At 41.9% G+C, this 27,270-nt stretch overlaps 1 protein-coding gene across 3 annotated transcripts in view; it reads left to right on the forward strand.

Annotated features, from left to right (window-relative positions):
• Window positions 1-26,166, forward strand: part of elmo3 (engulfment and cell motility 3) — a 130,294-nt gene extending 104,128 nt beyond the window's left edge. For all 3 annotated transcript variants that reach the window (XM_088341096.1, XM_088341098.1, XM_088341097.1), the window contains 5 exons: window positions 13,537-13,649; window positions 17,385-17,489; window positions 18,373-18,452; window positions 21,586-21,666; window positions 21,745-26,166. In XM_088341096.1, the coding sequence (XP_088197222.1) occupies window positions 13,537-13,649; window positions 17,385-17,489; window positions 18,373-18,452; window positions 21,586-21,666; window positions 21,745-21,957 (592 nt within the window). In that variant the 3' untranslated portion in view covers window positions 21,958-26,166. The remainder of the gene's footprint in view (window positions 1-13,536; window positions 13,650-17,384; window positions 17,490-18,372; window positions 18,453-21,585; window positions 21,667-21,744) is intronic.
• The last annotated feature ends 1,104 nt before the right edge of the window (window positions 26,167-27,270 follow it).

The following is a 27,270-nucleotide window of genomic DNA, read 5'->3' on the forward strand; positions in this document are numbered from 1 at the left end:
CTCGTCCATCCGGAAGATATGCTCTCTTAACTCTGGCTTCCCTGGAAACTCTTAGTAGCTCATAAACCCCTTCATACATTATATGGACCGGTACTTTCATTCTCACAAGTGTACACAATCCTGCCCAATTTCGTGGACGCTTGCTCCTTAAATAGTCACCTCCACACATCCAGTAACTGTCTGCTATTGCGACTGATTGATCCCTCAAATAACGTATGTCTGGAATTGTCATTGTTACATTTTCGCATGTCTGATCTTGCTCACCCGGATTTTCAAACCATACTGGTTTATCTGGAAATAAAGGATACATATTTGCGTGTGGAAACCAGGATATAACCCAAGTTGTCTTACACTTCACTGTCGTGTTTCCTACCTCGTGTCCATCTATGCCCTTGTGGCTATATCCACCACTTGCATAACATTCATACTCAGCAGTTCTATCTACCCGATATCTTTTTGGAGGGACTTTGTGGTCCGTTGATCGTTGAAATTCTCTAAACATCCTATACCTAATTTTCTCAGGTGTCCCCGATAGCCTTGGATAATAATGTCCACCTTTTGCACCAGAAATAAATCTACATTCTATCGTACACATTGGCAGCGGAACTGGCTTAACTATAACTATTTGTGAAGCAAATCTTGGGTCTTTGCAAATCCGTCGCTGCTCCTCTGCACACGTCTTCATATTATGTTTTTCTGGAATTACAATTAAAACGCCTGGTGGCGCCGTCGAGCATGCTATACATTCTTCATCTGTCATGACTCTCGCAGTATACCATAACCATCTATACCATGTGTTGTACTTCGCGTTTTCCCACCCAAGTTCGTCCGTTGGGTTAAAACTTTTTGGCCTATAGTCACTAACGACCAGGCGACTGTCCTGACTGCCAACTCCACCATCCGCACAATAGTCTTCGTAGGCCATACTTTTTTGAGGATTAACTTCAATTGGCTTACCCACTGTATCATTTTGAGTTTCTACTTCAATTGGTCGTTTTATTGTAGGAGTCACGGTTACCCCCTCGTTTAAATGTGATTGCTCTGGCCGTTTAACCTCTGTAACATTTTCCTGTATTTTACGAACTACTAGTGTACTCATTTTCGGCCGTTGGCGTGTTGTAACCTCACCCTTTGGTGTTGTTGCCTTGGGTGTAGATTTCTCAGATTTTGGGTGTGTTGTTACCGTCGGTATCATCTCTTTAGGTGCTGGAGTGACCCACAAACTAGACCACCAGCTGTTAAAGCTTGGCTTGTTATCCGTTACCTTAGTCTGTACTGTTGTTAACATATTTGGTTTTCGGTATACAGTCGGCACTTCGGTTGGTTCCACGTCTCTCTTTTGTCGGATTAATCCCATCGTACTCGGGATTTTAGTACTTCCAATTTGTTTTCTATTACGAATTGTACTTTCCAAATTTTCAATTGTTTTAGCATGTTGTATAGTAGTGTCACACTTAACCGGGCTGCTGTCTCTTTGATGCGTCATGGTCTGCAACTGCATCGTCGCTGTCGGGATCTCCGGCTGCACTTCTGGATCCGCAATTTCCATTCGCCGCTGCGATTTCTCGAGCTCTGCTCCTAGTAACAACCATATTAGACAATTTATTATCACACACAGCTTTGTCATCCACATTTTGTTATCCTAATTTAACGTTACTGCCCTGTTGATCTTGCTTGGTCTCGTCGACGGTGGCAGCGCGAGCCTTGGTACAGTGGTTTAGATGGTACCAGGTTGAGCTGCCCTCGACCTGGACAGCGGTCGGCGTTGCCCTTACGACGGTGTACGGTCCCTCACGCCTCGGTTGGTTCCACTTTCGTCGAAACACCTTGATGTACACGAGATCTCCTGGGACCACCGTCCTCTCGAATGGTTGTTCGACCTTGGACTCTTGCCTCTTCACCTGCAGGTAGATGGCCTTCTGGATAGCCGTCAATTGTCTCATATAGTCTCTCAGTTCAGTTTGTAGTTGCTCAAGCGGCGGCCCTTTATAGGGACCTCTCAAATGCGGCGCTGGCATTGGTCTGCCTGTTAGCATTTCATGCGGTGCTAAATGTGTGATCCGATGAGTTTGCATACGATAACTCATCAACGCCAATGGTAGCGCATCTACCCAGTTTAGCTTAGTACTTGCACAGATCTTGTTTATCTTTGATTTTAATGTTCCATTTACTCTTTCCACCATTCCTTGACTTTGTGGGTGATACACCGCACCCAACCGTTGTTTAATGCGTAGTTTTTGTAAGATGCCCTTCACGACTTTTTGAACAAATGCCGCACCGTTATCCGAGCTTATTTCTGACGGTATGCCAAATCGCGGAATAACTTCTCTAATCAAAAACTTAATTACTGTTTCCGCACCTAGATCTTTTGATGGCACTGCTTCCACCCAACGACTAAATCGGTCGATCACGACGAGCATATATCGTTTTCCTTGGACTGTCTTTATCATGTCTACATAATCAATTACTAAATGCTTAAATGGTCCCAGTGGGACTGGCACAAAGCCAATCGGTGCCCGTACACACTTCCTGATGTTTCTTTCTGCACAGATTTCGCACTGGTTGAGCACTTCTGTGGATGCACAGTCACTTTATCATCACCATTGCTGTTTTCACCGTCGTCGTCATCCTCACTTCGTCTACCGTGGCCTGCAAATACGGAGACCAGTAACCTTGTTTTTTCAGCTTCTTCACAACTTCTCCCCTTGCACAATGGTCGATCGTGTGCACGTCTGATATCAACATAGTCAGCAGTGACACTGGAGCAATAATCAGTCCTTCATGCGATCTCCAAAGTCCCTTATCATCACAGGTAGCACCCCTCTCTCTCCACAGTGTCTTTTCGCTCAGGCTCGCTTCGCCTTGAATCAGGATTATATCGTCTGGCGTTGCCATTGGTTCTAGTGAAACCATAGGAGCGAGGACAGCAACTTTGCTTTTTGACACTTCTTTGGCTGCCTCATCCGCTGCATTGTTCCCACGTATCACGGCATCATCTCCTCTTCTGTGTGCCTGGCACTTGATGATGGCCAATTTTGATGGTAACATCATAGCAGACATTAGTTCCGTAATTTGTTGATTATGATGAATTGGGCTCCCATCTGATTTTTTAAATCCTCTCTGCTTCCAAACGGTTCCAAAATGATGGCAAACTCCATGCGCATATGCCGAGTCGGTGTATATGTTTGCAGTTTTTCCTCTTGCTAGCTTACACGCTTCTGTCAAGGCTTTTAGTTCTGCACACTGAGCCGAACATGGCTGTTCACATTTCTCTGCTTTCTGCGTCACATATTGCTCAGCTTCTTGCCTGACAACTGCGTACCCAGCATGATTTCCCCGGTAATCTCGGAAGCATGATCCATCAACGAAATACGTCAGGTCTGCACCCAGTAGCGGAATGGACTCCAAATCCGGTCGCAACCTGGTGTACTTCATTGTGTCCGCAACGCATTCGTGTGCTTCACCCTCAAATTCAAACGGTATGGTGTTAGCTGGATTTGTTGTATTACATCTTTTCAATGTAATGTCCGGATACGTCAACAGTGGCATGAACTGTAGACATCTGGCCTGAGTGACAACAAACTTGCCTTGATTTATCAGTTCTGAAATCTTGTGATGGGTGTAAATTATCACTGGATAGCCCATAGTTACTGTTGTGGCCTTCTCATATGCATAATGAACTGCAGCCAAGCCTTGGTAACATGGCGGCCATCCTTGCACCACATTGTCAAGTTTGGTGCTGTAGTAGGCAATTGGCTGTTTTTGTCTGCCACTGCACGTCTCTTGCATTAACACAGCTGAAGCATACATATTGTGTCGATTCGCTACGTACAGCAGAAATGGTCTTGTGCAGTCCGGTGTTGCCAGAGAAGGCGCTCTTTGCATTTCTTGTTTGATATTTTCGAAAGCATCCATTGCAGTGTCTGTCCATTGCAATTTTGCTCGTAGCATCGTCGTTCCTGCTTCTTTCATCCAGTCCCTCAATGGGTTGGTCTTCCATGCCTAGTCCTCAATCCACTCGGAACTGAATCCCGTCATTCCAAGGAAGGTCATCATTTGTCCGACCGTTTGAGGTTTCGGAGCTTTGCTGACTCCCTCGAGCTGCTCTGGTGTCATTGCAATGCTCCCTTGTGAAATGAGTCTTCCCAGATATTCCACTTGCGGCTGACAGTATTGTAGTTTGGCTTCTGAAGCCTTGTGTCCTGTTTCAGCCAGTCTTTGTAGGACTCTGATCGAGTCTCTATGACATTCTTCGAGCGTTGCTGAGCAGATTAGCAGGTCGTCAACATATTGTATCAGTGTACTCTCGATGTCTTGGCCTTCCAGGTCATTACGCAGTACTTGGTTGAACATATGAGGACTATGCTTGAAGCCCTGTGGCAACCGTGTGTAACTGTATTGTTTCCTTCGGTATGTGAATGCAAAGAGATACCATGAGTCTTCAGATAACGGAATGCTGAAGAATGCTGAACAAAGATCAATTACTGTGAAGTACTTTGCGTTTGGAGGCACATTTGTGAGGATAGTACTTGGATTTGGAACTTCAGCTGCCCAATCTTGGACAACTTCATTTACCGCTCTCAAATCATGTACCAATCTATATTTAGACTTGTCCGATTTGAGAACTGGAAAAATCGGAGTGTTGCATGGACTTTGCATCTCAATTAGTACTCCAGCCTTGAGCAGTCCGTCGATCGTCTTTTGTATCCCTGCTTCCGCTTCCGGCTTATTGCGGTCGAAACGGCAATTTCGTTCCCCGTTTCAGTTGTATTTCAGCTGGATTTGCTGATTTCACCAATCCAACATCGGTGTCATGATTTGACCACACCTCCTTCGGAACATGGTTCAGCATTTCTTGTCTCAATACGTCCTCTTGTTTTTCTTCATCTTGAACAGCTTGTGTCGCCTCTGGTATGGTAACCACCCAAGGTTTCGCATCCATTTTCATTTCACATGGTATTCTCACCATACCATCTTCGTCTGAGATTGTCATTTTCGAATCTTCAGTCTCAATCCATCTCACGCTCTTTGCTGCTTTCACCATGGGACCTAGGTCTTAAGATTTGAATCCTTTGTTGACTAGTAATGCAATATGTGGTTCCGATTCCGGCACTCCGAACCACTGCGACGTGAAGTCATTTGGTTTGATGTTTAGAGCTGCACCCTGATGGCCAATCAGGAGGCAGTCGACCAAAACTTCTACTGTGATGTTCTTTGTCTGTTTGTCCCATATTTCCTCGTAGACCATACTGCAGGACGAGTCATGATACATAGTGCAATGATACTCTGTCGTTGGTTTGAATGCCTCTGGTAGCTGTATTTTGATGACAGGTTCCCATACTTTCATAATTTTATTTACAGGTTCTTGTAGATTTCCCAACCAATAGACCTTTGCGCCTTTGCTTTGTTGTAGCATTTGATTCTTGAGTCCAATCCTGTCCAGATACACCCCGTCAGGAGTGCACCACAATTTGACTCCAAGCTTACACAAAGCGTCTCTTCCCAGCAAATTTACTGGCGTTTCTTCTGACACAAGAATGGGTATCATAATTTCACCCTCTTCAGTAGAGATTTTCACTGGGTCTGTCATTGGAATGGTTTGTTTTGATCCCGAGAATCCTATTGTTCTTATGAATTTGCCGGACATGGGGAGGTTCGAGGCATACTCTGAACTTATGCAGGTATATGTAGCTCCGGTGTCAACTAGCATTGGGATTTTGTTGCCTTCAATTTTGACCTGGATTATTGGTTCCCTGCCAGTTTCCCCTGCATGAATTGTGAATTGGGCCTCCCCCACAGGATTCTCTGGGCCCCCCTAATGCCAATATCTTGGACCTGAACCTGGAGATCCTCTTCCTTGTCTTGACGGGCCCCCCTTTGTTCCTCTCCATCCCCCTGGACCGGCTGCTGAACAGTTTCGTGCAAAGTGACCAGGACCCTGACATTTCCAGCACACGAGCACTTGGCCTGTGGGCGCGTGCCCGTTCCTTCTTGGGGCACCTCGACCCCAGGCAGGCATCTGGCCCTGTACTGCTCCGTAGGGTTGCCGGCCAAATGGCTGTTGCTGATAAACATTAACAACCGGAAGTGGTTGCTGGGTTGATGGAGCGATGGGCGGCGCCGTCACGCTTGCCTGGATGGTTTGGTCCAGTACAGGTGCTTGAGTCTTCAGTTTAACTTTATTCTGCAGGTCAGAGAGCTGCATCTGTGAGTTTCCGTTGTTCAGCTTTTTCTAAGTCCTGCTGTCTTTGCTGATCCTTTCTGAATCTCTCAATGGCGTGGACAACATGGTCACGGAACTCCCTGTATGGCATTGAGGTTAACCCTACGGCATCTTCCAGCCTACTCTGAACTTGTATTGGCAGGGCTCCAATGACTGCATTGCGAAACAGAGTCGAAAGTATAGGGCTGTTCTCCACTTCTTCCTCTGTCTCCTGTTTCCATCGTTTGAGCTGTCTGCCGATGTATGAAGCTGGATTCTCAGTTTCGCCGAGAGTCTCACCTTTTAATTCCTTTGGATCAATCTTGGCAGGGTATTCATCCCGTAATGCTCTCCACACCACTGCACGGTAGGCGTTAAATTCAGTTCCATCCGCCATCACATCGATCATCCATCCATTGTTGCTATGGCGCAAAATATTCTGCATCGTTGAGGCACCTACACATTGTGCCAATACTGACTTGATATCGCCGATGGCTAGCAGCTTGCCAATAGTCTCTTCTTCAAACCGTCGAATCCACTTCCCAGCACCTTCATGTATGTCTGGCAATCGGGAAATCAGACCCGTAAGGTCGAGCGTCTGCCAAGGGATGTACTGACCTTTGTTTCCCTTGATTAGAATTGGAAACTGACCAGGGTCTGTATACCTCTCTGGCGGCCGGATATTAGGCCTATATCTTAGGTCGTAATTTCCAGTCGCAATCATTGACGGTCCAGGTCTTTCACCGTCCTCCCTTGCCTCAGCTCTTGCCTGAAGATTGTCTATTTCTTCTTCCAATTCTCTGATGGTAGCTCGGACCGTACACTGTTGTTCTTGTTCCATGTTCTGGCTTGTTTGACGGACACCTCCGGTTCCCATGTCGACCCAAAAAGATTCACCTGACTTTCCCTTGACCGTTTCATTTCTTTCCGCATAGCAGTCGAGCGGTTCCCTGCATTCCACTGTGTCGAACTTTCTCTCCGTGCTACAATGCTTTGGGATAGGAGGATGTTGAGGACTTGTTGGTGCGTTCCCTAAGTTTTTTGTTGGCAATTTCATCTCGTCTCCTTCTCCATCATACTTGAAATCCCCATTTATTTTCATTGTTCCGACCAAAGTTGGATACAACCCAGCTGATCCAGTTGTCTTTTCAGCATTCAATGATTTATCTTTTAGTCGAATCAGTCCTTCCCTAATTTTCTCTCTGTAATGCACACCTTCAGTCTTAAACAGCTTCAAAATCTCCTTTTCTGTGTTCCTCTTCTCTTGTCGTTTCTTGTTATTTTTTCCAGATTTGTAGTCCATAATCCTGACTTCCATGACATCACAAGAGTATGTATCGAACGTACCACCTTTCGGCCACGCAGGTTGAAGATCCTTCGTCCTCTTCTCCCACTTTTGTGACACCTTTTCAATCTGCTCGGCCTTGTCCGGATGGCGCAATCCCAAAAGCTTCACTGGCACAAGAATGTTCATAATTATTCAATTAATGTCACTGACCTTGCTTTTGCAAACTTAGGCTGATTTGGACGCGTGTCCTGATTTTTCCAAACGAGGGCGCTGTTCAGGCTCAGAATGGGCGGGGGGGGCCTCTTCTGCTCGCACGTCTGCTTCTGCTCAGACACAAACAGTTCATTCCAGCTCAACCCCTTTCATGAATATTCATCTTAGGGCGGACCCAGCTCCTCCCACTTGAGTGGCCCTCTTCGCACACGAGTCTTCAACTTCAGAGCGTCAGAGTGTTCAACGGAAACAGATCTCAAATTCACAGCCACACGTAGACGGAGCGCTCAATGAGTCTTTCACCTTAATTTATATCCCAGTACCGTAAGTTTTTCATATCTATCTCATACACCAATCGCGCAGTACTTTTACCTCCTGTTCTCACTCACTAATAAGCCCATTCTGTGCTTTTAAGTTCCTCTATCACCACTACGTCCTTGCGGGCGAGGAAAAGTAATCACTCCACTCTTCATTTATCTTTCCAAGACCCCCTCCGTAAGTCAAACAACTCAAACATAACGTTACATAAAGTAAAGGAGAGAAAGACGGGGGAAAGACGGGGGTGGGGTGGGGGTGATCGGAGCGTGTGCTCAACTCACACAGGGAAAGACGGAGACGGGTGGCGGTAAGCGGTGGGGGCGAGAATAACCCACAAAAAGCAAGACACTCTAACGCACATACAAGACCGTAAAATGTAAAAGAATACACCTGTTAGCGCAAGCCTGACTCATGTCACACACACATTCTTCGTATCGCTTGTTCTATGCGAATATATCTTAATAATACAACATCTGATTAACTGCTCATTTTTCTAACGGCGGTATAACCTCTCAGATTCTAGAAAATTGCGAGTTACTATGCACCACACTTCTTTTTAAGCGTACCTTGCACGGCAGCCTCACAAATCCTAGGGAAACACATAAAACATGCCCCGTATTAACCATATATAGATCGTCTACTCTCGAACTGACACTTCAGCAAATGATGACGTCTCATCACCGCTATTACACAGATCTCAAGACAATCATAAATATACAAATACCGACGCCGCTGCACCTTTTATCCAGGTAAATTATTCTTATTTCTTTTTCACGCAGCCATGTCCCACAAAAAACAACAGGATTCTCTGAGCATAGAATTCCCGTCGGACACAAATCTCAACTCAGTCTATGTATCTCATCCGTCCAAACTTGGGCCTGACTATAGACGGAATCCACGTGCACGAATTTTCATAATTTAGCTCCCACGTCGCAGGCTCCCAGTCTCACACGAGCAAACCGAAATAAGAGAGGAAAAAAACTTCTCTTACCTCGACTGCTCATCCGAGACGGACCGCTTTTCCTGTGCCAATACCACGTTGGGCGCCAATAATGTTGTAGAGAAAACGTAGGTTATGATCTGAGAGAAACCTTCTCATATGTGGATAAGGAAAATGGACAGAAGCCAGCGTCGTAGGAGGGAGACGAATTTATTGATGCGTCAATGAAGGTCTCGGAAAAGCTCCAGGCATAACATCGCTTTTTGTACACCCCAAAAGGCAGTCCGATATCACGTATTACTTAAAGGAATTTTGTTTTTCTCGTTCTTTGTATCCTTATAAGGAGACAAGGAGATGGCTTCTCCAAACAATCTGACGTCAGTGTATACAGATACCTTCATTCCTTGCACAGTGTATACAGAGACTCGCACTCTATCTTCAAGCAAACTTAATTGTCTGCCAAGAATTTCCCGAACTGAGTTTTTCACTGACGTCAGTGTATGCACAAATGCAAGTCTATTTACCACAATTAAGTGCTGCCATCTAGAGGCTCAAATAGGAACAGCAAATTAGTATGTGAGGCCCCCCAACTTTCTAAAATGGCGGCAATTAACAAAAGGAGGAACGTTGACTGCGAGGGCCGACGGTTCAAGGATGTTTGGAAATTGGACTGTTTCTTCACTGAAGTACGTAACAACTGTGTCTGCCTCATTTGTAAAGAGACAGTGGCCGTTTTTAAAGAGTTCAATGTGAAGCAACAGTACCAAACAAAACATGCTGACGCATATGACAAGATCACAGGTAATGAACGCAGCGAGAAACTGAAATGTCTTGAAGCTAGCTTAATCTGTCGCATAGAAGAGTTGTGGCAAGCGCCCTCTTCTATGCGACAGTGTGTTGGGGAGGCAGCGTCAAGAAGAAGGATGCCTCTCGTCTCAATAAACTGGCTAGGAAAGCGAGCTCTGTTGTGGGCAAAGAGCTGGACAGCCTAACAACAGTAGCTGAGAGACGGGCACTGGAAAAGCAGCGGTCAATCATGGACAATCCATCGTATCCACTACACAGCATTATCTCCAGACAGAAGAGCAGTTTCAGCGACAGACTGCTGTCACTGTCTTGTACTATGGACAGATTGAAGAGATCTTTTCTTCCTCATGCCATGAGGCTCTTTAACTCTACCCGGCAGAGTAAAAGCCCACATTAAACCACACCACCTACATTGCATATTACCGAATTTTATTGCGATATTTATTCTGTGTAGCACTATTTAGATATACTATATAACACGCTACAGTGGGCATTTGCACGTCACACTCGGCGCGCCATCGATGACTGGCAAACAAAGCGGATTAGCAACACTAATAAGTAACAAAGTAAGTGAAGAAGGAGGGAAAGCTGTAAAACTCCATTGCATCATTCATCAGCAAGTTCTGTGTGCTAAACATCTCCGATACGAACATGTTATGGTAACGGTGAAAAAAATCAATTAACTATATTCGCTCCAGAGCGCTATGCCACTGTCAGTTCCAACAGTTTTTCAGCGAGATTCATGCGGAATATGGAGATGTTGTCTAACACAACAACGTGAATGGCTCAGTCGGGGTTCTGCACTGACACGCTTTTACTCACTTAGGCAAGAAATCGGTGAGTTTTTGGCTGAAAAAGGACAACCTATAGGAGAACTAAGTGACCCTATTTGGCTGGCTGATTTAGGGTTTCTAGTTGACATTACAAAGCATCTTAATGTCCTCAACACCAGTCTCCAAGGACCAGATGCAGTCATAAGCCAACTATATTCACATGTCAAGGCCTTTGGAATCAAGCTGCAATTGTTTGAAAGACACCTGTCGTCGACCCAGCCTAGCACTGCACACTTTCCAGCGCTGCAAGAAATCACGGCCAGATTCTCACAGAGCGATGTAAGTGTGCAAACAAGGAGGTACGCGTCAGATATTTCATCTCTGGCTGAAGAGTTTAGGACTTTGCAGCAATCGAGAAGGAGATCACTCTTTTTTCCTCACCTATCTCCGTGGACACAGATTATGTTCTATACCATTTGCAGCTGGAGGCCGTTGAGCTGCAGTCTGACGCAGAGATCTGCGGTCAGCACCAGCAGCTTACTCTTGCCAACTTTTACCGACAGCTGAACAAGGACAGGTTTCCAGAGATTCGAGCATTTGGTAAGAAAATGCTAAGCTTGTTTGGGTCGACGTATTTCTGTGAGAAGACATTCTCGGTTATGAACTTAAATAAGAGCCATGTGAGGACACGGCTATCGGACTCTCACTTACAAGACATCTTGCGCATCAATACTACTGCCATTGAGCCAGACCTGGCCTTTGTCCTGCACTCCAGATCTCAGTTTCACCCATCACACTAATGCGGACAAGTCATTGTTTTTCATTGAGGGGGGTTATGTTTGTTTATTATTCTGGAGTGAAAGCCTGCAGGGTTGGAGTGTAAGGTACACCGCTAGTGCGCACATCACCAACGCTCGTCCTGTCCCCGTAAGCGAAAGGGAGATAGAGGTGTGCCAATCACCATTTATAGTTACTGTCATATTTTAAATAAGCCCTGCACCTGTTGAGATGACAATTTCTCTGTTATTGTGTAAAAAATTCTGTATATATTAAATTGCCATGGTGAGATATTTCGTTATGTTTCGAATGTAGTTTGCACCCAAGAGTACAATAACTTCTCTTCAACTGTTACAAAAAAGTTAATTAAAGTGTTAAAAAAGTGAAGTTAATATATATATATATATATATATATATATATATATATATATATATATATATATATATACACAGTAAGACATCGGTTATCGCGGTTAATGGGGGACCTAAACCACCCGCGATAAGTGAAAATCCCCGAAGTAGCGGCGAACCTTCAAAAAAAAACTGTTTTTTTTTTTTTTTTTTTTTTAATTATAATTTTTTTAGACCCGGTTAATGGGGACCAAAACCACCCGCAAAAACAGAAAATCTGCAAAGTAGCAACGCCCCTTCAAAAAAGAAAAATGTTTATTTATTTTTATTTATTTTTTTATTATTTTTTTTTATTATTTTTTTTTAGACCCATTTAATGGGGAGCAAAACCACCGCAAAAAGTGAAAATCTGCGAAGTAGCGACGCCCCTGCAAAAGGAAAAAGAAAATCATCTCATTATCTACACCGCTTATCCTTATTAGGGTCGCGGGGGGGGGTTGGAGCCCATCCCAGCCATCTCCGGGCAGTGGGCAGGGGACATCCTGAACTGGTTGCCAGCCAATTGCAGCTGCAAATCACATTAGTTCTCGCAGCGAGCTGCGTTCTTCATCGACGCACGAGCCGAGTGATCCATTACTAAGAGTCGTACAGCTGGCCCGGGACGATCGGAGACAAATTCACGACAGGGTTTATACTTGCGCCGTACCGCGGGTGCCGTTTGGTCGCACCCGCGAGCGAGCCCCTAACTCGCGGTGCTCGTCCAGTTCAGGGTGTCCCCTGTCCACTGCCCGGAGATGGCTGGGATGGGCTCCAGCCCCCCCGCGACCCTAATAAGAATAAGCGGTGCAGATAATGAGATGAGATTTTTTTTTTTTTTTTTTTTTTTTGAAGGTGCGCCGCTACTTTGCGGATTTTCACTTATCGCGGGAGGTTTTGGTCCCCAATAACCGCGATAACTGAGGTCCCACTGTATGTGTGTATATATATATATATATATATATATATATATATATATATATATGTATATATATTTATATATACGGGCAGCACGGCGGGGCAGTGGTTAGCGCTTGTGCGGCACAGTTCATGTCATGGGAAACTGTCGTGGGTTCAAATCCAGTTCCAGACTTCCTGTGCGGAGTTTGTATGTTCTCCCCGTGCTTGCGTGGGTTTCCTCCGGGCACTCCGGTTTCCTCCCACATTCCAAAAACATGCATTTCAGGTGGATTGGCCGGTCCAAATTGTCCCTAGGTGTGAATGAGCGAATGAGTTGTCTGTCCCTGTGTGCCCTGCAATTGGCTGGCAACCAGTTCAGGGTGTCCCCTGCCCATTGCCCGGAGATGGCTGGGATGGGCTTCAGCCCCCCCGCGACCCTAATGAGGATAAGCGGTACGGATGATGAGATGAGATGAGATATTTATATATACATATATATATATATATATATATATATATATATAAATCATGCTTTGTGATTTCTGGATTTTTCTTTTTAGTGTATCTCTTACAGTGGACATGCACCTACGATGTAACTTTCAGACCCCTCCATGATTTCTAAGTGGGAGAGATAGCAAAATAGTAGTCTGTTCAAATACTTATTTTATTCACCGTATATATGTAAATATCTGTAGTGTGCATATAGCAGGTAAAATTTATCCAATCAAGTTTTTAAGTGGATAAACTGAGCCCATTTTGGTGAAAATGTTTCACTGATTACTTTATTCAAGTTTTCATTTGGTAGGTTATGTATTTAGAAGGTACAATTTATTGAATCTTGGAGGATCTTTGCTGGAAATCCCCTTGACCTGTACAGGTTATGTTTTCTAATTAAAATGCTTTTAAAATGGGAATGATCGTGCTTTTGCAGTGAACTGAAAGAGCGTCTCAAACCTGAGCTGCTTGAGTTGATCCGCCAGCAGAGACTCAACAGGCTCTGTCAGGGGACCCTCTTCCGAAAGATCAGCAGTCGGCGCAGGCAAGGTAAGCGGAGCTCGGGTAGGAAAAACAAAATAAACTATAAATAAAAACATTCAATATACAATAAAAAACATACCTGTCTCCCTCCCAGAATTTCATATACACTTACTCACACACCATGTTTGTGTAAGAGAAGATGCTAAGACACAAATAGGTTTGAAAAAACATGTGAGGCCTGCACCCCATTACACAAAAACACCAGGGTTGGGTAGGGTTACTTTAACTGGATTACTTTCAATTACTTTTGGATTACTCCAATACCAAATATGCTAATAAAAGACAAAAGAAACTAAATATGAATAAAATTACTAAATTTTGTGCAGGCTTGGGGAGTAACGGAATCCATGGATTTATTTTAATTTAGTTTCTGTTGCATTCCATGTTAGTTTTGCCGGAGATCAAAGCCAGGAGAGAAAGCTTACCATGTGTTGTGAGTCATAATTTTATTCATATTTAGTTTCTTTTGTCTTTTATTAGCATATTTGGTATTGGAGTAATCCAAAAGTAATTGAAAGTAATCCAATTAAAGTAACCCTACCCAACCCTTAAAAACACAAAACACACACACACACACACATCAGAAAACCAGGATTTGTTCAGGTGTTTGAAATTCTTAAATTCTTGAATTTTGAGTGCATGCTTGAAAATGCTTGGAATTGTTTATTGTCAGTCTGACTCTATAGACCAGTGTTTTTCAACCTTTTTTGAGCCATGTTTTTTACATTGGAAAGATTTTGCTGCACACCACTAACAAAAAATGTTATAAAATGACACTGAACACTATGTTCAATTACAATATAATTTATTATACCCCCAGTTTTTACAGCACAGACACTTGACGATGACTTAATGTTTGCAGAAAATGATTCATTAAATGTTTTATAAAATTTTAAATTTTTAAAAGTGACATTGTATAATTTCTCACGGGACACCTGACGATCCCTCACGGCACACTAGTGTGTCAAGTCACAGTGGTTGAAAATCACTGCTATAGACCACGCGATAAATGAAGAAAAAAAAAGTGTGGAAATGATGCTGACACACATGCTCTGGTGGCTTGTCATTATGGCATTGTCATGTGAAGCATCACCAGCACAAAGCTATACATACTAAACAGATTAAAAGTCGAACAACAACACCAAATCCATAAATACGCAAAAAAATTAAAGAATAAAAAATATCAATGAAATGAAATGATCTGCATTTATATAGCGCTTTTCAAGTCAATGACTACCCAAAGCGCTTTACATTGTGCTTCACATTTCCCAATAGCGGCCGTGATCTGTGCAGCCATGTAAGGTGCTAACCTGCTTATTGGGGGTATTGGGGGTTCAGTGTCTTACCCAAGGACACTTCGGCATGTAACACGGACAAGCCGGGATTTGAACTGGGATCCCTTAAACCTAAAACGATCGCTCTACCTCCTGAGCTACTGCCGCCCCAAACTCAACTCTTCAGTGCTTTAAAAACATGATAAAATGCTAAAATAGAAACTATTTACAATATTATTTTAACCTCTAATTTGGTTTCAGATCCTTTGTAAAAATAAAATTAAAATAAGTAAAACAAAAACCAAAAGATTAAAAGATTGAATGCAATCAATATCATTGAACTAAGTCCAAATTTGGCATGTTTTTCAGCATTTTTTTCATACAGTTCTTTCGTTCCTTTTTTTCAATATTAAGCTCAATTATTAACCTAGTCACAGAGTCTCAAATTGCTGCACAGACCACAGATTATTGCAAACCACAGACTATTATGACACCATCCCCTGATGTAAAACCTACATGAGGGCAAAAAATATACAGATATTGTCAACATAAAATATAGGTTATTCATGTGCTATAGAATAGAAGTGTGTTTTAAACTTAGATTTAAACATTTCCACTGAGGTTGCAGATCGAATCTCAGGGGGAAGAGCATTCCACAGCACCGGGGCCCGAATGGAGAATGCTCTCGAACCTGTGGATCTCTTCTAGGCTCTTGGGATCACTAGTAGACCAGCATTTTCAGAGCGAAAGTTCCGGACAGGAACATAGGCCGTTAAAAGGTGTACGTTTTTTTGCATAACATCTATAAATATTTCCTCAGAATACTCCCATTATTTCCTGAGATTAGGCGTTCTGATGATGATCAGAAGAACACCAGCAAGCCATATTGTTTTATGTGTGAATTAGTCGAAGATGTTGAGAGGGTTTAAAGCGAAGTTTCGGTAGTTTTGCCGCAGAATGCCTGTGCGTTGTGTCGCAGGTGGAAGGGCTAACTGGCAAAAATAAAACATGGAGTGCCACCAAAAAGAGGCTGACTGGGACCCATCAACCGAACGCGGCCACAGCCTCGACAGAAAAAAAATCACGCTTTGAGCAACCAGGCTAGTGGGAACTCACAACAAAAAGCATGAATAAACAAAGAGTCAAAGCAAGTCTGCACTTCCGCCAGGCTAACCGGCCAAATAGCACAGAGTGGGCAGCCAACTAGTGCCAACTGGGAGTAAACAAAAGCCCTCGGCAGCCCCACTAACGGGGAGATAACTGATCAAAACAATCCAAACAGTGACACACGGCAAAAAACAAACGGGCCACAATCGCCCACCTCCAAGCAGAAACTAATCGCTGTTTAGTACAATCTCTGTCTTTTTCGTTGCTGGCATCGTCGGCATTGTCTTATTCCGGATATGTCCAAAGTCTGGTCCGGGGGCCAGTTACCGCCAGTGATCAATTTTTTTCTGGTCTGCGGCCTATGTCGTGAAATAAATTAAATGTCGCCTGCCCATAATGTTGACTGCAGTATAAAATTAATTTTTACAAAACAAAAAATAAAATTGCCATTTCACCAGATGATGGAAGTGGCCTTTTTGCCACCTTGACCTTGGCTTTCTGTGAAAGTTTTAGCCCACTCTATTTTTGGCATGGCAACTGTTAATAAAAAAAAAATGTTTACTGTAAGAGCCACCACTCACAGGACAAGTGGAAATTGGAGTATTTTTTCACCGAATTCCGAAACAACTATGTCTGCCTAATTTGCCAAGAGACTGTGGCTGTTTTTAAAGAATATAATATAAAAAAGGCAATACGAGACGAAACACGCAGACCAAAAATGCTTACTGGAAACAAACGCTGGGAAAGGGTGAAGCAAGTGGAAGCTGTTTTAATGGGACAGCAGCGCTTTTTCACAAGACCCTGAGAGTCAAATGAAACTTTTACAAAGGGGAGATACGATGTTGCAACGCTGATCGCCAAGCACTGCAAACCTTTGATGGAAGGTGAGTTTATTAAAGTCTGTTCAAAGAATGCCAAGGTAAATAGTCGGCCATCACACAGTTTCAGTTTGCTAAATCTGGCCCGCTTTCTGAAAGGTTTGGACACCCCTGTCTTAATAGGATTTGCCATTTTGAAAGTGTTGTGCACAGTTCTACAGCAAACAAGCCTGATGGGTCAATTTTTAGACTACTTTTCTCGAGTTACCCGGTGCATGGACTATTTTGCAACATATTTTCACAATTGCAGGGGCAACACTTCACCTTCTGTGGCTACTTAAAAAATAAATTGTTGGGGAATACACAACACTGGAGTGTTAAAGAACTAGAGGACAAAAACACTTAAAAAGTGATATTAAAAAGAATGTAATGCATTGGGTGAAAACTCATCAATCAAAAATTATTAAATAATCAAATTTAAAATGAACAATTATAAGCCACAAAATTTGTCTTGTGTCCATGTGACTGGTTGCCACCCGCAGACAAGCTGTGGTACTGCCGCCTGTCACCCAATCACAAGATGCTGCACTACGGCGATGTAGAGGAGGACTCTGATATGCCGCCCATTGAAACGTTGCAAGAAAAGAGTGAGTACTGTATGTGTTTGTACGTGTGTCTTTGTGTGTGCAATTATTTAGATCAGAGGTCTCAAGCTCATGGCCCGGGGGCCAATTGCGGCCCCCAGGATGATAGTTTAAGGCCCCCGCCTTAATATGAAAGGGAATAGTGTGTATTATTTTACCACTAGATGTCGCTGTATTCTGTCGTGTCATTGAAATTGATTGCTAAAAGTAAAACTGAAGAAGACCAAATACACAGACTTGGGGACCAAAACGCACCTTATTACTTATGAAAAAACAAGAGAAATAAAAAAATAAAAAAGTCAAGAAAAAAATAAATAACAGAGAAAAATAAAATAAAAAGAGAAAAAAAGAAATGAGACAAAAAGTAAAAGTCAAGAAAAAAATAAAAAATCAAGACATTTTTAACAATGAAAAGAAAAGAAAGGTGCATTTTTCCCTATTCGTCTTTTTTCTTTCTTTCCTTTTTTCTTTTTCACCAGATTCCTTTTTTGCTTTATTTTACCCTACTTTCCTTTATTGCTTCTTATTTTTTCCTCTTTCCTTTTTTTATTTATTTTGAAACAAAATCCTTTTCCTTCCTTTTTGTCCTTTTTTGTGTAAGGCTGGGGGAAAATAGGGGGAAAGGCTGCTTTTGCCTCACTTTCATTCTCCGTAGTTTGTAGTCTTCTTTGGAATCATTTCTCGTTGCACTACAAACTACACATTACAGTGACATCTAGTGGACATATATAAAACACTGTCCCTCTAAGAACAGCGAAATGTTTTTATCAGCGCTGTTTTTGTGGAAATCCCCATTTGGCCATCTCAGCTTCAGCGGCTCCAACTCAATTAAGTTTGAAACCCTTGATTTAGATAATCGTTGAATTATTATTTGCTCTTTGTTTAGTACCTGTGACAGACATAAAAAATGTGCTGGTCGGCAAGGAGTGTCCTCACATGAAGGAGAACAAAGGTAAACAAAACAAGGTGAGCTGAAATAAGACATTACACATGTACACATATTTTTGCAAATGTTAAAACCTTAACGTTCCTAAGGCCCGTCTGCGTGCCGTCAGACTGTTGATAAACAAATACGTGTCTGTTCGATGTCACTAGTCACTGAAATACGTCAGATATAATTGAAAAGCTTAAACTCCTGGGATTCAAGATATAATGTCCATTTCAAAATGTACTCATCACATAAATATCATGGTTAGTCTGACACAAGGTAAACGAAAACTTTTAAGCTGGTAATGCCACCAATAACATGCTCTCGAAATCAACTGATAAAACGATTCTTCGCATACATAGTCTTGTTACATTCAGGACAGTCCAGTGAATTCAACCATGTAAAATATTTACTCCAAAACAGATGATAATGTCGACAGATTTACAAACAAATCTGTCAAAGCGTTTCTGCATCGTTTGACGATCCTTGTAATCGGTTTGTTTCGCTCCATAATTCCCCTATAAAAATAAACAGACTCGTCAGTTGATTTCCAATATAACCTTTAGCCTCTGACCTTTTAATTAACACCTCTTTCGGCCAATTGCAAGCTTTTTATGTGGTCCTTAGCCTACCATGGCCTATGAGTGACATGACAACTTTGCCTTCAAAATCTTTATCAAATAGTAACCGATTAGAATTTTGATTGACATATCGGTTAGCCAATAAAATCCCCAACATCATTTTATGCAATTTTACGGCACATATTAAAACCAGACCTAAAAATTATCGTGTGTTGACTCAACCAGGGATCCATTTTTACGCGCAATTATCAGGCGCAAGTGTGTACAATCAGTGACATTTACAACTCTTTCACAATGTCTAAAAAAATATATGATTTTAGGGCTGTCAACCGGTTGTCCCCAAATGGCCACTTTTGGAAACGCTTTGACATACCTTTCAAAAAAATGTGTGAAATACAAATGCATTTGATTTAATTTTACCTGTGACCAGATAAGGCTTCATATTATTGTCCCAGCTGTTTGCCAGCAAAGATGCCCATGCTACATTCTTTGCAGGCATGTGATTGCAAAAAAAAAAAATCAAATAAAAACTTTCTATTTCTGTTTGTCCCTACTTAGATTACTCAATGTTAGTAGCACTTGCAGTAATTATTTCAGTTTTGGACAAAACTTCAAAGTGTTACCTTTCAAAAGAGACCAAAACTGCTGATATTGTTGGTTTAAGAACAGCAGTCTGTTTACTTTGGGTAGGTCTTTGATTGGGATTTTAGGCAAAGTTTACAGGATCGTTAAGCGGTTAACTTGAAAAAATAACATTGAGAAGAAACATTACAAGCATTTATGTTTTTTATTATAATTTTGATGTTCTATAGAAGTAGTAGCATAACTTTGCTGTGCACTCTCTCTGCATTAATAATATATTAATATCCATTTTTTTCCAGTTAATTTATTGAAATCAATTTATATAAGAGTAGGGAGTGAGACAAGTGAGTGGTTCCCTGTGTTGACTGGTGTGAGACAGGGGTGTGTGATGTCACCATGGCTTTTTAATGTGTACATGGAAGGTGTGGTGAGAGAGGTGAATGCAAGAGTATTTGGCAGAGGTGTAGAGATGATGGATAACATTGGAACGGTGTGACAGGTAAGTCAGTTGTTGTTTGCAGATGACACAGCGCTTGTGGCTGATTCTGTGGAAACATTGAGATGGTTGGTACTGGAGTTTGGAAGAGTGTGTTATAGGCGTAAGTTATGTGTGAATGTTGGGAGGAGTAAGGTGATGAAGTTTTCACGTGATGGATTGGGCATGGCGTTAGAAATAAGGTTGCATGGACAGGTTCTGAAAGAAGTTGAAAGCTTTAGGTATTTGGGTTGTAATGTGGCTGCAGTTGGTTGAATGGGGAGTGTGAGGTATTGCACAGAGTGAATCAAGGAAGCAAGGTTATGGGTGCTCTGAGGAGAGTGATGATCAACAAGAGTATGAGTATGGATGTAAAGAGAGGACTATGAGAGTGTGATTGTGACAACTGTTTTTTATGGTGCAGATACTTGGAGCCCGAATGCAGATTTGAGAAGGAAATTAAATGTTTTTGAGATAAAGTGTTTGAGGAGTATGTTATAAGTGACAAGATTGGATAGATTGCGGAATGAAATTGGGAGAGACAGAACTGGAGTAGTAGTGGAACTGAGCAAGCGTGTGGATAAGAGAGTACTAGGTTGGTTTGGACACATGGAGAGGATGGATGAGGAGCAAATGTTGAAAAGGATCTACAGAGCAGAAGTAAATGGAAAGAGACCAAGAGGAAGGCCACGATTGACGTGGATGGATGGAGTTATTAGTGCACAGCAGGAAAGAGGTCTATATATAGTGGAAGCTAGAGCTGTTGTTGGTGATAGGAATGAGTGGAGAGGTGTTGTAAAAGGATAGTGGGATGTTTGGACGCGTTCTAAGGGATGGGCAGGGTACCTGTATGATGCGGCAGGGGAAAAACGGAGAAAGCTGTCGGGCCGGGCTGTTGAACAGAACACTGTGTTGTGTCACCCTGACCCAAGTGGCATGGCCGCTTTCATGTGTCCCTTTTCATCTGGAGGGACGAAAGCATGACCAATTTGGGTGCCGAGGTGCTTAACTTGTTTGGGTGTTTGGGCATTTAGGTTGGCCATGGTCCAAACATTTTTGTGTGTGTTTTTTGCTATTTTTTCCCCTTTTTATTTTCTTTGTTATTGTATGTGTTTGTCTTGCGGTCGGTCACCCCTCGAGGGTATGACCAAGGTAGATAGATAGAATAATGATGGTTATTTTATTCTATTGTTTATTGTTTATATTTGTAGGATACATCTTTTGCTGTTGAGGTTTAATAAATATAACAACACAAGTATAAGTCTGTTATTCTCTAATTCATTTCCTAACATAGTTAATTTTTGGGAGAATTAGCAAGAAACTCTTACTAGTTACTTTTTTAAAGTAACATGACCAACACTGCTAGTAGTGCTTGTTACAGAAAAAAGTAAATGCGTTCCAGGAACGTATCCCATTGCATCGCGTTAGTTCTAACACTGATTGTAAATCCCTTGAAAATCGTGTGCCTCAACGTTTGGGAAAAGCTAAAGTAGTGTGTGCAATGCCTCACTGTGATTCTTATGGCGTATACAGGAAGTGCTGGACTTAGCATTTAGCATCACATATGACGTGGAAGAGTACAGCCTCAACTTTATTGCCCCATCAAGGACTGACGTGAGTCCCCCTCAATAAAATTGAAGAAATTATCCTACGATACAGTACGCGGTCTTACTGCCCGTGTTTGTGTTTCAGTTCTGCCTGTGGACAGACGGACTTACCGTCCTCTTGGGTCGGGAAATGAGAAGCGAGGCCATGCGCAGTGAGCTGGACATCCTTCTGTCCATGGAGATTAAGCTCCGTCTCCTGGATTTGGAGAATATCCCCATCCCGGGGAATGCGCCTGTCATTCCTCATCCACCAAGCAACTACAACTTCTGCTACGACTTAAGTCAAACAGAGCAGTAAATAACGCATTGCAATTTTACACTGGTGTCAATATGCAGAATGTTTGAAAGGATAGAACATACTTTACCGATGAGTGTGTATGGGGCTTTGATTTCCAGGATCTGTTTACAGGATCTGACTGCAGCTGTGCTTTTTTTTTGACCCCTTAACGTTGTTGTGAAGCAAATACGTGTCTGTACGATGTCACCAGTCTCTGAAATGTCATGCTACATATCACTGGGAAGCTTAAACTGTTGGGATTTTATGATATGATAAGTCAAGTCAAGTCACATTTATTTATATAGCCCCTAATCACAAAAATGTCTCAAAGGACTGCACAGGATAAGCATTTTGAACTGTCATCATCACAAAAACATTTTGATCAGACTAAAACAAGATACCTGAGAACTATAAAGCTAACATAGCTCATCAATAACGGCTTCTCTTAGTCAGCTGATTATAGGATTTCCGCAAACATGGACTCCTGTGAATCTAACCGTGTACAATATTTACTTAAAAAACACACGATAATGCAGAAAGATAAAAAAAAAACACCTAAAAGCAATCCTGCATCGTTTGACGATCCTTGTTGTAATTTATTTCGCCCCAAAACTCCCCTTTATAAAAAAACAGACCCGTTAGATGATTTCCAATATGTCCTCTAGCCTTTTCCCTTTTGATTGATTTTCTGCCATTTGAAAGCTTTTTTTTCTCGTTTCGTGACATGCTACAAGGGCCTGTATTTAAAAAAAAAACACCATGACCTTTTTCAGCTTCAAAAATCTATAGCCAATAGTGACCGATGCTGATTGACAAGTTGGTCAGCCAATGAAATTTAGATAAGAACAATACGAAGATATACAGAGTGTATTCAAATTAAACCTCAAAATAAGTGTGCGTAATGATTCCATTATTACGTGCAATCACTGATTGACTTCTGGAAAGAGAAGTCCAATTTTTACAACTTTTAAACAATGTCTAAATCTTGACCAAAGTAAACTACATGGTTCCAAAAGTATAGCCGTAAACTGGTTGTCCAATCGGCCACTTTTGAAAACACCTAGAAGCGCCGTTAGACAAAATGTGTAAAACAATGTTTAGTTTTTCAGATCGTTCTCAAATTTGACAAGTTACCAGGTAAGACATAATGCAAATTGTCTCCCCAGTTTTCCAGTTAAGATGCCCATGCTACACGCATTTAAATGCCAAAACAAATTCAGGCGAGAATAAAAACCTTCTATTTCTGTGAGTTCAAACTCAGATTACTCAATGTTAGTAGCACTTGCTGGGATTATTTCAGATAGATAGATACAGTAAGACCTTGGTTATCGCGGTTAATGGGGACCAAAACCACCCGCGATAAGTGTAAATCCGCGAAGTAGCGGTGCACCTTCAAAAAAAAACAAAAATCTCATCTCATTATCTGCACCGCTTATCCTTACTAGGGTGACGCTGCGTCCGCCGTTGGGTCGCTCCTGCGAGCGAGCCCCTAACCCGCGGCGCGAGTACTTTCGGGCGTCATACGGACGACACCGACACAGTTACGGGGGTCCCACGCACGTCCGCCGCCTGTCGTCGCGCCGCGCTACTGGGGTCGTCGGACGAGCGGGCTCCCCCCAGTTACGGGGGTAGCCCGATCACGCCCGCCGCCTTTTCTCGCGTTGCGCCGTGTGACGCCGCGTCCGCCGAACTCGCTCCGTCGCGCGGCCTGGGAGTGACCTCCGCCAACAACACAGGTACATTTAGATTAGATAAGGATTACTTTGCGGGATTACAATTTTGTTCAAAACATTTTTATGTTGTAAAATTCAGGGGACAATTTTGAAGTCCAGTGTGCGTTAGTTTTAACCAGTGCCAGAGTGGGACCCTTTTTCAGACGAGGAGTTTTACACCCAAAGCTGGTCCACTTGGCTAGGTAGGAGGAATTTGAATGAATGCACTCATTCAAATATGTCTAACATTTACATAATGTACTCATAGATCAATTAGGTCTATTATAAATTCAATTACTGAATCTAGAGAGACAAAAAGATATGACAAAAAGTCTCAGAGTGTGTTGGAAATTTAAAAACTGAACCTTCTGTGTGTTTCAAACAATACTTATGTGCTGGTAATGTGAACCAAAACAAAGAAAATCATATCCACCATGTGAAAGAAAAAGTTTTATTTTTGCTCAATACGTGGTTAAAATGTGAGCACTTTTATTTGGACAACAACCAACTACCTGATCTTGGTTTCCTCTATTTCTTTTTTAGGCTTACATTGTTCATATTTATTAAAAAAAAATAGATGTTTTATTTATATATCGTTTATTTAGTGTTTTATTAGCATATTTCGTATTAAGGTAATCCAAAACTAATCCGAAGTTATCGAGTTACATTACTTTAACATTATAGTATTTGGATTACGTTTCTGATTATTTTCTAACAGGTAATGTTGGATTACATTTCGAAAGTAATCCTCCCAACTCTAATTACAGTCACAGTTTGCTACACGACACAGTTTGAGAACATTACCGCCCCTAGCAAAGACTTCGGAATCACCAGTCTTGGGCAAGCCCTTACTCAGACATTTTATTCTGTAGCAAACAACTCAAATCACAAACATGAAACAATTGTAAGGTCATTCCAAAGTGCAACATATTGTTATTCAGAAAAACTAAAAGAAATTAAGAAAAACATTGCAATGGTCAGTAAATGTTACTTTTATAGAGTAAGTGCAGGGAAAAAGATATGAAATCAGTGCGTTTTGAGTAGAAAATGAGGACAAATCGGGCGGCGCAGTGGTAAGCGCGTGTGCGGCACAGTTCTGAGGTCATGAGATCGAACCTCCTGTGTGAAGTTTCCATGTTCTCCCCGTGCTTGCGCGGGTTTCCCCCGGGCACTCTGGTTTACTCCCGCATTCCAAAAACATGCATGTCAGGTTAATTGGCCCGTCCAAATTGTCCCTAGGTGTGAATGAGCGAGTGACTTGTCTGTCTCTGTGTGCCCTGCGACTGGCTGGCAACCAGTTCAGGGTGTCCCCTGCCCACTGCCTGGAGATGGCTGGGATGGGCTCCAGCACCCCCGCGACCCTAATGAGAATAAGCGGTGCAGATAATGGATGGAATGGATGAGGACAAACCCAGTCAATTTTCTTTCCTTTATTGGACACCTGGCTTAGATTAAGTCTGCTTGTTAGTCAGCAGTTAAAAACGTACTGGTAGGCCAAGGAAGACATGTAAGCGTCAAGACAAACAACTAAAGGCCATATGTCTTGAAAATGGAAAATGCACAAGGCAAATGAAGAAATGGGAGGAAGTTGGAGTAAATGTGATTGACAGAAATTTGCAAACTCGCCTAAAGAGAATGGGATTTGTATTTAGGAAAGCCAAAAGGAAACCATCGTTGACGCTTAAACAAAAGGACAAGACTGCAATGGCCTAAGGAGAGGCAATCGTGGACTGTGGATAACTGGGTGAAGGTTATCTTCAGTGATGAGTCACAAATCTGCCTTGGACAAGGTGATGATGCTGGAACTTTTTTGGGTGCCGAGATTTAGAAAGAGGACTGCCTAAAACAAACATAAAAATTCCCACAGTTCTTAATAATATGAGGCTGCATGCCAGGCAAAGGCACTGGGAAGATGGATGTAGTCAATTCTGCAATAAATGCACAAGTTGACATTTACATTTTGGACAGCTTTCTCTTTCCTTCAATTAAAAAAGTGTTTGGTGACGATAAACTCATTTTGCAAGATGACAATGCACCATGCCACAGAGCAAAAACTGAAAGCATTCGTTGGAGAAAGACACATCCAGTCAATGGCATGGCCTTCAAATAGCCCTGATCTCAACCCAATTAAAAACCTGTGGTGGAAAAAAATAGTCCACAGCAAGGCTCTGATCTGCAAAGATGATCTGGCAACTGCAATCACAGAGAGTTGGCACCAGATTGGTATGTCACACAAGTCCATGCCTCAGAGACCTAAGAGCCAAAGGTGGTGCAACTAAATACTGGTGAAATGTTTTTTATTGTTATCAGGGATGTGATTTTTCCGCTAATTCGCGGAATTCCGCTTTTTTTATCTCCAAAAATAAAATTTTAAAATTTCCGATTTTTTAAGTGGTAAAAAATCCGATTTCGTCTCTACAGCATTTCATTTTAGTGTTTCCGTAACTGAAATGAAAACGGATCTTGCGATTGGTTGAAGTCTCCGTGTTGACCAATAAACGCGCTTGTTATAAAGGCATAGGAGTAGGCCATTGTTCATTTCTCACACGTTTTTGCCGGGTGTTTAAAGAAAGATGTCCGTAATCGTAAAAAACAAGTTTCGATGGGACTGGTTAGAGAAGGATTATCTACAAATGTTGGAAAGAAGACTGTAACGAATTTGTTCAGTGACTTTATTCGGAAGATCGATCGTGCCGGGAAAGCGCTTTGCATTTGGTGCCATGATACCATTGACTATGGTGGGAGAGGTTTCAAAGCTCTTGAAAGTCACGCAAAGAGCAAAAAACACGTGAAAGAACTCCAGTCAAGAACAACAAATCATTCCATCGCTGGAAGTTTCGGTGCCCAAACGAAAACTCCAAAACTTTACGGCCTCCATCCCTTATTGACATCACAATCGGAAGCGGTAATAGAGAGACGTGATCCACCCCAACAACCTGTACCAGTTGCTGATAAGAGTCGTGAATTTTGAGGTAGGTGGTAAACTTTTCAAATTTATTTGACAGTTTTCCCCTTTTTTTCGAAAATATTATAACGTAATAAAAATGGCCATAAATATTTAACAATTACAATAATAGATTTTCATGTGTACATTACACCAACACTTTACTTTAGGGCCTATAATTATTGAACACTTGTATATTCCTGTAAATATGTTGAATGTTTTAATAAGTAGAAAATACAAAACAATATTTGATATTAAGTGATCTTATAATTCATCTAGAATGTGACAGAAAATATAAATTTCAGAACTTTGAATGAATTTCATGTTTCTGCATGGCCAGTGATTTAGTAGTTCATTGTGTATGCACATGACTCCGACAGATAACATCTTCTGCAATAACAAAGACATTTGTGGTATGTTCTAATATGAGTTATTTTTCATTTGGTCATGATACAATTATTTGTTCATGAAATTTGAACTCTTCAACATGATTTATGTGTTAACTTAGTAATCACATTAGTTAGATATGATGATATTCTCAGTGATAGTTTTTAAAAGCAAAGGCAGTCCAGTGTTTTTTAATGTGACTGATTTTGAGTTGACTTAAACTGTAATTTTATACGGGATAGTTCAATATACATTGAAAATGTATGCTGTTGTTTTGTCTATTTCTTTGTC

The sequence above is a fragment of the Urocampus carinirostris genome, chromosome 7 (genome assembly GCF_059441175.1).
Source record: "Urocampus carinirostris isolate Australia breed hairy pipefish chromosome 7, RoL_Ucar_1.0, whole genome shotgun sequence".
Classification (NCBI taxonomy): Eukaryota; Metazoa; Chordata; class Actinopteri; order Syngnathiformes; family Syngnathidae; genus Urocampus; species Urocampus carinirostris.